The sequence below is a fragment of the Arachis hypogaea genome, chromosome 2, assembly GCF_003086295.3.
Source record: "Arachis hypogaea cultivar Tifrunner chromosome 2, arahy.Tifrunner.gnm2.J5K5, whole genome shotgun sequence".
Taxonomy (NCBI): domain Eukaryota; kingdom Viridiplantae; phylum Streptophyta; class Magnoliopsida; order Fabales; family Fabaceae; genus Arachis; species Arachis hypogaea.
The window spans coordinates 91402160-91414417 of record NC_092037.1 but is presented as its reverse complement, the minus strand read 5'-3'; the positions used below and the strand labels follow the sequence as shown (position 1 = coordinate 91414417).

Genomic DNA, 12258 nt, shown 5'->3' with positions numbered 1-12258 from the left:
CGAGTTAATATATATATAGATGTTTCTTCTGCTAAGTATCAAAATGTTTCTTTTTCATACTAAATGGATATTATTTTATATATTTTTCGAATTTTTTTGTATTGCAAATATGAATGTCTCTATTTCTTTAAGAATTTCATTTTTTATTTTATAGATATTTAATCATTTTTGCTAAAATATAACTAAATATTTTTTTTGTTAAGTATTAGGATGTTTTTTTTCATATTAAATGAATGTTTTTTTATATTTCTGTAATTATTTAAGGACTCCTTTTGCCTAAGATCATGTGTGTAACATACACCCATAGGCCCAATTAATATGCTTCTTCCTTGGACCTCTATCATACACCCTCGCCCACCAAATACTTCACTCCAGTCTGTAGTAGTAGTAGTAGTAGCTGAAGCTGAAGAAGAAACAATGACGTATTCAATGAAGAAGGATTTGCTACTGTACAACGTACATAGAACCTTAACCTATGTTCTCTCGCCGCTGATTTGGCTCCACTTGAGGTGGCACATTTCCCGAAGCCCTCGACCACCGTCGCCGGTGGCTGGAGCGACTCGGTCGCCCTTTCCTACCACGGCGACCGGGACCTCTGTTGTGGTTTCACGCTGTGTTATTAGGAGAAGAAATGGCGGCGATTCCAGTGATTAAAGAGTGCATTCGGAAGATGCCGAACGTGAACGTGTTGATGGCAATCACTACTATGTTTGCGTTGTAAGATAAACTTTAATTCGAATTGCGTTATTTGCATGCTTTGTTAGTTGTTTATGCGTGCAAAACTTCGAGAGGCGGAGAGGGCCGGTGAGAGAGAGGAGGTGAAAGAGTGTTGGAATTTGGTTGAATTAGCCCCACATTGCTTAAGATAGCAAATGGAGTGGGTGACTTAGGCTATAAATATGAGGCTAAGTTCTCCATATTTTTTGCACCAGTCGAAAATACTTAAAGCTTGTATCTGACTTTTCTTTTCCTCTATACCTTTTGATTAGAGAGTGTTGTGAGGTGTAGTTAAATATTTGCTTTGAGAGTGTGAGTATACTGGGGTGCCGGTGTTAGAGAGAAAGAAGTCTATATGTTGTAACAATTTTCACATAGTGATATTCTCTGGTTGTCATTTGGCAACGGCCGTGGTTTTTTCTCCAGTAATTGGAGTTTTCACGTTAAAATTCTTGTATTGTGATTGTGTTTATTTTATTTCTCTATGAAAGGTATTTTCTAAAAGGGGAATGGTGTATTATTCCCAACAAGTGGTATCAGAACTTCGGTTCGGTGTGATTTATTCTTAGTATGCTCTGTGGTTGCAGCCTAGTCTGACCTTCCACATCAGAAAAGAATTTTGTCCTGTAGCTTGAGGTTGATCTTTGGTTGCTGTTTTTGTTGCTGGAAGGCAGTGTGACACTGTGAGAGTGCAGTTTGGAAAGGTTCTGGCTAAGGAAAGACCCGGTATTTAAGTGTGTCCATTGTGACCCACCTCTCTTTCCTGGGAACCCTTCATAATGCACGGTCTACAGTTGAGTTATACTATTCCAGTATACGGTTGCAATAATGTCAGGATATTCAAGTGCTGTGAAGCTTGAAATGGAGAAATTTGATGGAAGAATCAATTTTGGCTTGTGGCAAATACAAGTCAAGGATGTGTTAATACAATCAGGTTTGCACAAGGCGTTGAAGGAGAAGATCTCTGGTATGAAAGATGAAGAATGGGAGGAACTAGATTTGAGAGCTGCAAGTGCTATTCGCCTGTGTTTGGCTAAGAATGTTCTTGCAAATGTGCAAGGAATGAAAATAGCCAAGAAACTTTGGGATAAACTCAAAGGGTTGTATCAGGTAAAGGGCATCTCAAATCGGTTGTTATTGAAGGAGCAGTTCCATAATCTACGCATGGATCACAATGTGAAAATCTCCGACCATCTTAGTGCTATCAATGGTATTGTCTCTGAATTAGAGGCAATTGGAGTGAAAATTGATGATGAAGATAAGACACTGAGGCTTATATTGTCTCTCCCTTCTTCCTATGAATATATCAAACCTATTTTAATGTATGGGAAGGAAACTCTGAATTTTGAAGAAGTTGCCAGTAAGCTCATTGTTGAAGAAAGAAGAATGAAAAATGAGGGTAGCACTTCATCAGATTTGACGCTTGTAGCTAGAGGTGACAATTATGAAAAAGAAAATCGTGGAAGGAGTGTAACATGCTGGAAATGTGGAAAGCCTGGGCATGTAAAGAGAAATTGTCCAGGTAATGTGGTTTCAGAAAAAGGCTCTCAATATGATACTTGCAATATTGCTCTCTCTATGAGAGAAGATGATGTTCTCTAGAAGACAAGAAGTATCCTCATGGTATTACCGCACTACCATGGATAAGGATAAGTTGTGGCAATCGGGTCCACAATTACACATGGGCATTGGTTGGCGTTGAGATGCAAGGTGTGTGGCGGAGTTATGTCGATGGCTGAAGAACTTCCAAGAAAAGCCAATTTGGAAGTTGCACCATGAATTTTCAGCAAGGTTTCGATCTGTACCAAAGCGAAATGCTTGGAGTGGTCTAATTCCAAGTGAGTATACTTTCATGGTGGAGTATGATAGTTCTCTGAACTATGATTGTCGATATAGACAATGGCAGCAAAGAATTGTCGGTGGAAGCTGAAGATGTGTGACTATTTCAATCAAGGTGGAGATTGTTAGAATTTGGTTGAATTAGTCCCACATTGCTTATGATAGCAAATGGAGTGGGTGGTCTAGGCTATAAATATGAGGCTAAGTTCTCCATATTTTTTGCACCAGTTAGAAACACTTAAAACTTGTATCTGACTTTTCTTTTCCTCTATACCTTTTGATTAGAGAGTGTTGTGAGGTGTAGTTAAATATTTGCTTTGAGAGTGTGGGTGTACTGGGGTGTCGGTGTTAGAGAGAAAGAAGTCTATGTGTTGTAATAATTTTCACATAGTGATATTCTCTGGTTGTCATTTGGCAATGGCCGTGGTTTTTTCTCCAGTAATTGGAGTTTCCACATTAAATTCTTGAGTTGTGATTGTGTCTATTTTATTTCTCTGTGAAAGGTATTTTCTCAAGGGGAAATGGTGTATTATTCCCAACAAAGAGAGAGGTTTGTGTGTGTGATTGTTGGAGGCGGGTAGGTTAATGCAAGAGAGAAGAGGAAGATTTTTATAGGTTTCAATTAGGTTTACTTAATTAATTTTAAATTTTTTAAATTTTGAATTTAAAATATTTAAAATTAATTGTTAATATAAATTAATGTAGTTTTGTTTAATTTTTAGCTGGTAACCTTTTGGTTCCATATACTTTTGCTACTAGATAATAAAACAGAAAATTAAACTGTAGTCATTTTCAACATTGCCATCAACAACTAGAAGGATCAAAATCAGCCCACTCTTTGTAGCTCATAATCGACTTGTTGATAACTTTCACAATACCTGCTTCTTGATTCCTAAATATCCTATCATTCATTTCCAGTTAAGTATTTTAGATGATAACACAAAGCCCATCAACGGATAATGATCCGATAAACTTCTCTGCTTACCTTTAAGCCACGTCTTAGAAAACTCTTCAACCCATTCCACGCTAACTAACACCCGATAAATTCGATTGCACGATTGGCCCTTGAACTAAGTAAATTTATGGTCATTCAGCTCTAATTCACCAACTTCATATCATATATCCAACTTCTAAAATCTTCTGCTGCTGCTGTTAATATACTGACTCTTTTCTTCTCATCCACTGTCACAACCTCATTAAAGTTATCCATATAGCAAATTGGGACTTGAAATAACCCAGAGATAAAGTTTAACTCTTTCCACACAGTCAGTTTGTCCTCTTTGACATGCGCACCGTACACCAAGCAAAACACACAATTGAAACTATTATTCGTCAACACCCCTTCCACATACAACCATCTCTCCCCTTTATAACAATTATTTGACTTAAACATCATGTCGTCCCACATCAACAATAAACACCCCAGAAGCATCATCTAATCCTACAAATTTCTAACCTACTGCATCAAACTTAATCACCACCTATTTCTTCGTTTCTATCAATCCTAACATGTTTACCTTATTTTTCCTCTTAAAATTTTTCATCATTTCCAACTTTAAACCCTAAACCCCTCACATCTGTAAATAATTTAAGCATTGTATTACACATTTTATTTCGATTTTTAAGACGACTCCTTAGTTTCTTCTTTTGTTTGGCTTGTTTCTTTTTCTGTGCATTTTCTTCATTCTGAACTTGAAGAATAGCCATAATATCTTCTCCCTCGTCATAAAGAATAGCTCCTGATTCTACTGCCAAATCTCAAGCCACTCTATTTTTAACCAAATAATCTTCCCAACTTCCTCCTTACTTTTCTAGATTCGTCTCACTATTTACATCCTTTCCAGAACGTCCAGAGTCTTCCAAGTTCCTTAAATCCCCTTATTCTTCAAAGCAATTTTCATTTATTATTGAATTTTCAACCCCTACATCTGATTCTTCCGCTTCCTACTTTGAGCAGTGTTCATCTTCATACTCCCGTTTAACTTATTTGCGGTGGCACAAGTACCATTCAAACTCTTTATCTCCTTTTTAATCACTGTTCTCCCTACCACATTGTTACTATTTGTGTAAGTATCTATACCAGTCTCAACGAGCATCATGATCATCTTCTCATTAAAATGTGCCCACATTTCTAACGCAATTTCTTTTGTTGCTATATTATTTTCTACACCTTCGACAAACTCCAACCTAGTGCAGACTGGTTCAGCTGTGATTCCTTGAGGTTCTCACTTTCTATTACACACCATACCAGCCTACTTTGTTCGGAACTCCATACGGCCACAGTCAAAATGAGTTATGAAAATATATTTGTAAATCAAATGTGGACTTAAAATGATAAATATTATTAACTATATTGTATTATTCTGTAATTATATATGGATGACATCAAAATCACAAGACTTTAAATAAAGAAAAAAATTGTGTTCTTACAATATCAGCCTTCAAACGAAGTACTATTATTGTTAACAAATATCAGTAATAGTGTGTTATGGGGATCGGAGAAGAAATTTAAAAGTCTTAAATTGTAAAATGACTAGAACTACGTATAAAAGTATCACGTAATATTTGTTTTCATACAAATGCTCAATATCTATTAAAGAAATTGCAAAAAAAAAAAAATATTATACATTTAAATTTTTTTTATTAATTAAGTCTAATCAAATTGATATAACATAATAAAAATCAGTTATAACTATTATTATTTTAAATCTTATTATTTATTAATTTAATTAAACTTAATTTTATAAAAAGACTTAAAAAAGAAGTAAATCATCTGCCCAAGATAACATAATTCTTCTATTGTTAGTTGTTATTACATATATGTTCAGCTTCTGTTTTTGCTATATATACATATACGATGTGGTTGATAAGCTCATACTTTCATTAAATTGTCCTAAGAAAAAGTCTAGGGGACCAGCAGTTTTATTGAATTTTGGCCAGCATGTAACCAGCAGAGGAAGGTGAGCCATTGGATGAAATCTCACACCATCAAATCATCATTGATGGCTAGTTGATGGCTAACAATCACAAAAATTGCTGACCCTAAACCCTTAACATTGCTCTTGTCCTAATTCCAACTAGGTTTAACATTTGCTTCCACAACTATTCTTTGTCGTACTTATTTATTCAATTATTTATATTTGTTTATTTGGTTTTTTACAATATTTTTTAGTTTGACAAATCAAAAATTAATCTATCATATTTAAATTTTATTTAAAAATTTATTATTAGTTAATAAATTATTATATACACATTTACTTAAATAAATTAATAAATTAACTATTAAACTAATTCAAATTAATTATATATTTGTTTATTTATGTATACTCCTTCTAGTACTTATGGCTGAATGATTGATGGGATGTTATCATTATCTTACTAAGATTGTTCCGAGTATGTATATATGCAATAATGTTGATACGAAAAACATGTTTTTGTTTTATTGAGTTTATATCCAATCCAATCAATGCAATTTTTCGTGGCAGGCATAACAATTTGCTAATTGGATCTTTAAGGACTTTGTTGTCCTATCCTAATGTTTTCTTTAGAATGAAACAAGAAATGATGGGAAATGAAAGAAACAAGAGATAGGCTGTGACACTTGTTCTTGAAAGTTGAAACCTTATTTATTTATTTATTTATTTATTTTACTCCTTTGTATGTTGTAAAGATTAGAACCATGTGTGTGCGCGCGTGTTTGTGGTTAAGATTAGAACCAACGAGAATCCTAAGTTTGCATTTGCACTACATCCATGTGGTTCACGAGAAATAACTACTGTTTAATAATGGTCAGTTGGATAAGCACTCAGATATTTTGCAACATGTTTAATTCATGTTTAAAAAATTACGAATGACCACTTTTTGCATATACAAATTATAGGGAAAAAATTAAGAATAAATCAGGAGTTTGTACATACTCTTAAAACAAATATTAGATATGTTAATTTGATTTTTCCTCACCGTTAAAATAACAGAAAATTTTGGACAAAGATTCAATTACGAGGACGTATCAGTCTATTCAAAAAAAAAAAAAAACTTTTAGGAACCATCCACCATTGCTGACAAGGATTCAAAACTTAGTCTTCTCTAAAAATGTGTTTGCAAGTTTGCGGAGATGATAAGAAAATTCTTCTCAAAAAATTGGACATTGTTCACAAATTTTGAAATTGAGACTTTTATTAACCTTTCAAAATTCTCCCAAAGTCTCTATTTTCTAAAATTACAAAACAACTTGCAATATGTAATATACATATTATAATGTATATATACATACACTCATATTTTAAAATAATCAAAGAAATACATATCTACATAATACACTTCAAGCAATTGAGAAATACTGGTTTTTGTTGCAACACATGATAATGGATCATCGTCAATACTACCAACTTTATCTCACGAAAATTTCTTACATTAACACAAATTTAACCTCATTTAATTAAGATCATTTTAAGCACATGATAAAAGAGTCCTACTAATTTTATTTAAGATAAATTTACAATGTTCATTAATCCTACTAACTCTTGTGAATTCTTCTCATCTTGGATTGATAAATGCTACCTTTTGAAGGCATTGCAGCTCATAGAGCCATCGAAATAAAATAAAACAAAAACCTGTTACAAGAATAGTTATGTAATAAAAGAAACACCTTTAACTAAAAATGCGTTAAGTCATTAACCATAACAGTGCAGGAATACTATTCAACTAAAAGAATACAATTTAACTTATACACATGTTTAGTTCTAAAACTAAGTAGATGGGGCTCCCATCTCATGTCCAAAATATTATGAAGTCTGCAGAGGATTAAGTGCTATCAGTCTTACCTCTATTAAGGGAAAGAATCCTTATGCTACCAGAATTGTTGCCACCTACTTCACAAGCTAACCAGCAATCTTATCTTTGTGCCAAGAAATATACGGCAAACTTAAGAAAGATTGAACCTTGAATAAATAATGAAGCATCAAAGTCCAACCCTGTGGTGTTGTATAAACTTTATAATTTAATGTTCCACAGCAACTTATGAGCTAATCGAACCGTTCCCAGTCTTCAGTTACTTTAGTAGAAGATGATGTTGAAGGTGGGGCATTAGAGTTTCCCATTTCAGAGTCAAAGGTCTCCCATTGGGTTGTAACTTTCACACCATTGTCACTGCTGCTAAAAGGGTTGGCATTTCGTGCCTTTAGAGCATCTAGGGTATCGACCAAGCTCTGCACACGACGTACCTGTTGACAGTGGAAAAGCTTATGTTCAGCCTTTCGTAGGAGTTAACAACAAATATGATTGATGCAATATTTTTTCTCCCAAAAGCTGCTTTTACACCTCTATGAAGAAATATGTGAAGAGATATACTCTTTTCTCTAAATAATAATAATAATAATAATAATAATAATAATAATAATAATAATAATAATAATAGAACTAATTAATAAAATAAAGGAAAACAAACTAACAATGATGAATAACATAGGCAAAGATTTCAGATTATAGAGGACAAACAGATTCACAAATAACTCAGATTGTCACAATTGCAACACCTAGAGATTTAAATTTAAAGTAAGGTTTGATTTCTTTTTTGGATGGGAGAAACAAAGTTAGTCACTTTATATTGTTCAAATGAGAGAGGCCAGAAGCTCAAAAACCACCTTCAAAATATGCAAAATGCCATAGTAGTAAGTACTTTTTAAAGAAATATCTACTTGAAATTTCATGAATGATGAAATATTGGCACACATCTATAATCTATTATATATGAACCTTCTCTGACAATGTTTACACCAAGGGATCACTGAGTTTCCTAAGGTCCTTTTTCTATATTATCATATCAGCTTTATAATCCAGTCTAGCAATTTTCAGAGAAAGAAAATGATCACAAGATTGCGTGAACTGCTCTACACATCATGGTGAAAACCAAAAACCATTTCAAATAAAACGAGAAAGATTATTGCCCACAACTAACCAACACAAGAGATTGCACAACAGATAATTAAAAACCCAACAAAAATAGACCAAGCTATTAACTTTTCAGGTAAGCAATATTATTGTCATCAATACTACCTCAGCTTTTCTCTGCAACTTCGATTCACCTTCAGCCTCAATAGTATCCAGCTTCAGCAATTGCTTCATAAGCAACTCCGTCAACACAAGAAACTCTTTCTCAGAAGCCTTGTTCCCCCCATTAATAGCTGCTTCCAGGGCACTCACCTGAAAAATTAGATTAGTCCATATGATCATTCTTCTGTAAATATTTTTCAACATAGGTTATTTCAAAGATAAACTCACCCTATTGGAAAGCTTGTCCACCTCAGCTCTAACTCCAGCAACAGCTTCAGAAGCTTTTGACATCTCATTTTGTTTTCTGGCTTCCTCAAGTTTCTTCTCTTTGCTAGCAGTACCTTCCAAAAGCAAAAGCTTGGACTTGTCCTTCACACCTTCCTGGTGCAAGTGTTGTTTATCATCCTTTTCTATTCCTCTAAAGAAAAGTCGTTGCTGTTCAGGCTCTAAACCAGTTTTATGCACAAGCAATCTCTTGAGATCCCCTGTTATTGAAAAACCAAACAAGACAAGCCATACATCAATGAACAACATCCTTGATAACCAAACTAATATTATAATTCAACGAAAAACTAAACCATTGAATGAGACAATATTCTCGATGAGCAGACCAATATTAACACGAGTGTTATGTGATTTTACTCTTTTCAAATACAAGATCGATCCGCAAAAAGAAGCGTTTACTTTCGCATCTAAGGCAAACTAAACAATATCATAGATATTTGTTTTCAGTCTATACCAAGTTCCCTACACTACTGCACTTAACGAATTTAGTTCAAGCCAAGTAAGCTACTGCAAAGTTAAAAGCTCTGCCGGTGCCTATAGTTTTTCATATCAACAAGGCTCGAACTTGATCTTTTACTTATCTACTCAAGAAGAAAATGACAAAAAAATTGGTAGATTAGATGTATATTTATGTGCCTCTACCTAATAATTAAGCTTCTGGTTCCTGCAACAAATTTAGAATGATTAGAATCCAGCCAGCGCGTAATGCTGATATGGCATCAAAACTTCTGTGACAAAAAAAAAATCTAGAATTCGAACCCTAATTTCATGTATCAAACATTCAAAGCCGCTAAACTTCATATATTTAAAATATTCAGAATATGCACTGGCCAAGCAACACAATACCAACCCTAATTTCACGAAGTCTCAACTTTATTTTGTCCCTCTGCGCGAGAACTCAACCAAAAAGACGCATGGTTTCAGAAAATCAAAATATCAAACTCGCAAAAAAATCAACTATTATCACCCTGAATTGGAAACAGAATAAGAAGAAAAATCACCGAAAGTCGATTGGGCTGGAAGGTGGACCTCGTGGTGAGAGGGACCATGGGAAACGTTGACCTTGATTTCGGGCCCGCCGCCGTCGTCAGGGGTTCCGGCGGTGGCAAGATTTGGGGCGTTGGTGTCCATGGAAAGCGAAGCGGGTGTTTGGCAAAACGCAGAGGAGGGTTGCATTTTGCGATTGAGAGTGGCAGAGTGCGATGAAGTTTGGACTTACGTTTGACCAGACGAACTGCATTACTTCATTAGATATGCAAACCGGACTCCAAAGCAGCGTCTGGTTTATTTTTGGGCCTTTTGTTCTTTTGGGTAACAATCTCTTTTAATTTAATTTTTTAGGGTAAAAAATATAGGATAAGTCACGTGTATAAACCATTTACAAACCAAAATTACGTGTATCCCCAAAGTGTAAGATTACGTAAAAGTTTAAATTTATATTTTTTATATAAATCGGTAATTTGTCTATAAAATTCGAATTACTAAAAATTATGATTCATATGTAAATCGAAGCCAAAGAATTTGATTTATGTCCTACTCTATTAAATCGAATCTATAAAATTCGATTTATATGCTTCATATTAAATCGAAGTAAAAAAATTTGATTTACTATGTATCATACTATATGATTAAATCGAACGCAGTTAATTCGATTTAATAGAGTCCTAACGTATATAAATACGAGTTCAACGTGAAATTTTCATCATAGTGAGATTTATAATGGTTAGTGGTGAGAGTTTTTTAGTTCTTATGCACTATAGGTGGTCCATTAAGAAGAAAACGCGATCAGAAATTAAATTTACTAATAAGGACCCGCTGAGTGTTTTTTTCTCAAACCTTCGACGAATTTCACTGAGTTTTAGAATACTATACTCCAGAAACCAGGTCTGCATGGCGTCGAAACGAGTGGAGAAATTATTTTATAGAATCCCTATTTCTGTGTTACGCGATGATGTGAATTGTGAAGTATGATTTATTTATTATTAGCAGTGACGAAGATTTGCAAGTTTTGTTCTATTGTCATCGACAATTTTTCAAGGTGAAGACTCCAGAGCTGTTGGCGAAGATTGTGGATGTGGTATCTAGTTCTAGAGGTTCAAATAGGAATCCTTAGTCTTAGGACATCCAGCCTATTCTAGTTCCATGCCTGTTGGTGCCTCATCAGCTGTGCCGGTGATTGCACCTGCGGCAATTTTAGTTGCTTCTCCATCCTTTACATTTAATCTGAACCGCAGTGGTGACGCAGGAGTTGGTGAGACTGGACCGTTGAGGGAGGTTGCAACCGCGACGCTCAGTTCTCCTACAATGGTTCCGGTTTTGGAGAAGGTGGAGTATCCGATGAGGTTGAGGATGCACTGCATGATGACGATGATCATGATGTGGAGCCTGCCACGATAGCTGATGATAGTGACGATGACATACCACGAACCATTCTAGTTGTAGGTGGCGAAGCATCTAGTTCAGGAACTAATCGGTACCTTTGCACTTCTCAGCTCTGGACTTGGATGCGTGGTACCTCAGGGAATCCAGAAGTACCTGTTGGTTTCGGGGCCAGAGATACACATAATACAAGAGTTGTATCTGAATATTAAGTTGGTCGGCAGTTTTGGGATAAAGAAGAAGTCTTGTTAAGCGTGAAGACTTATAGATCTGCTGTGGGGCTGAGTACAAAGATTGGAATCCGATCATTGGAAGTACTATGGCAAGTGCAAGGAGTTCGGCAGTGGGTGCATATGGCTCATTTGGGTTAGCCTCCGCCAGTGCAGAGGCATTTGGAAGGTAAAACAGTACAATGGTCCTCACACTTGTCTAGTCACATCGATATCTAGTGATCACAGAATGTTTGATTATCATATCATATCAGCCTTCATACTGTCCATGATTAGAGCTGATGCTGCCGTCTCGATCACGGTATTGCAAAATGCCACAAAAGCACACTTCGAGTTTAGACCGACTTCAAAGTACTCCAATGCGCGACACGAGGCCCCTTGTCGCTCAACGTCGGCTGATAACCTGACCATCTGAAGGCCAAAACATTTAGTCAACAATAAAGTAAACTGATAAATTATTAAAAACGTGATGCATAATCCAAAAGAGAGTACCTCAACGCCAACGGCCACTGAAACACATCAAATCCATCCGACCGGAAACCAGGAAACCTCTAGAAGATCCACGATTGCAGGAGTTACAATGGACCGGCGAATTTGACAACATTCCTATTTGTCACGCGGCACATGCACCTGTATAACCATGACAGTATATCAGACCCCCACCCATATCCTCTAGCCTGGCGATGTAGGGTAGCCAACAGATGTAAAGTTGTGTACCAGACTTATCCCCAAACTGCTATGTCGATAAGAGCATCAT

The 12258-nt window shown here is 35.5% G+C and overlaps 1 protein-coding gene across 1 annotated transcript; it reads right to left on the bottom strand.

Annotated features, from left to right (window-relative positions):
- Nucleotides 1-7205: 7205 nt before the first annotated feature.
- Nucleotides 7206-10236, bottom strand: LOC112750790 (BAG family molecular chaperone regulator 4). The gene is made up of 4 exons (XM_025799643.3): nucleotides 9894-10236; nucleotides 8836-9092; nucleotides 8611-8757; nucleotides 7206-7778 (listed from the first exon to the last, which is right to left on the bottom strand). Exons 1-4 carry the CDS (start codon nucleotides 10066-10068, stop codon nucleotides 7581-7583), a joined length of 777 nt encoding a protein of 258 aa, XP_025655428.1. The 5' UTR covers nucleotides 10069-10236; the 3' UTR covers nucleotides 7206-7580.
- Between the last annotated feature and the right edge of the window lie 2022 nt (nucleotides 10237-12258).

Bases quoted from the DNA above. Each gene is read 5' to 3' on its own strand.
- LOC112750790 (XM_025799643.3), bottom strand. From the start codon at position 10,068: ATGCAACCCTCCTCTGCGTTTTGCCAAACACCCGCTTCGCTTTCCATG. The intron at 9,093-9,893 runs GTGATTTTTCTT...TTTCAATAACAG, and splicing joins TCCAGCCCAATCGACTTTCG to GGGATCTCAAGAGATTGCTT. The intron at 7,779-8,610 runs GTAGTATTGATG...CACTGTCAACAG, and splicing joins AGTTGCAGAGAAAAGCTGAG to GTACGTCGTGTGCAGAGCTT.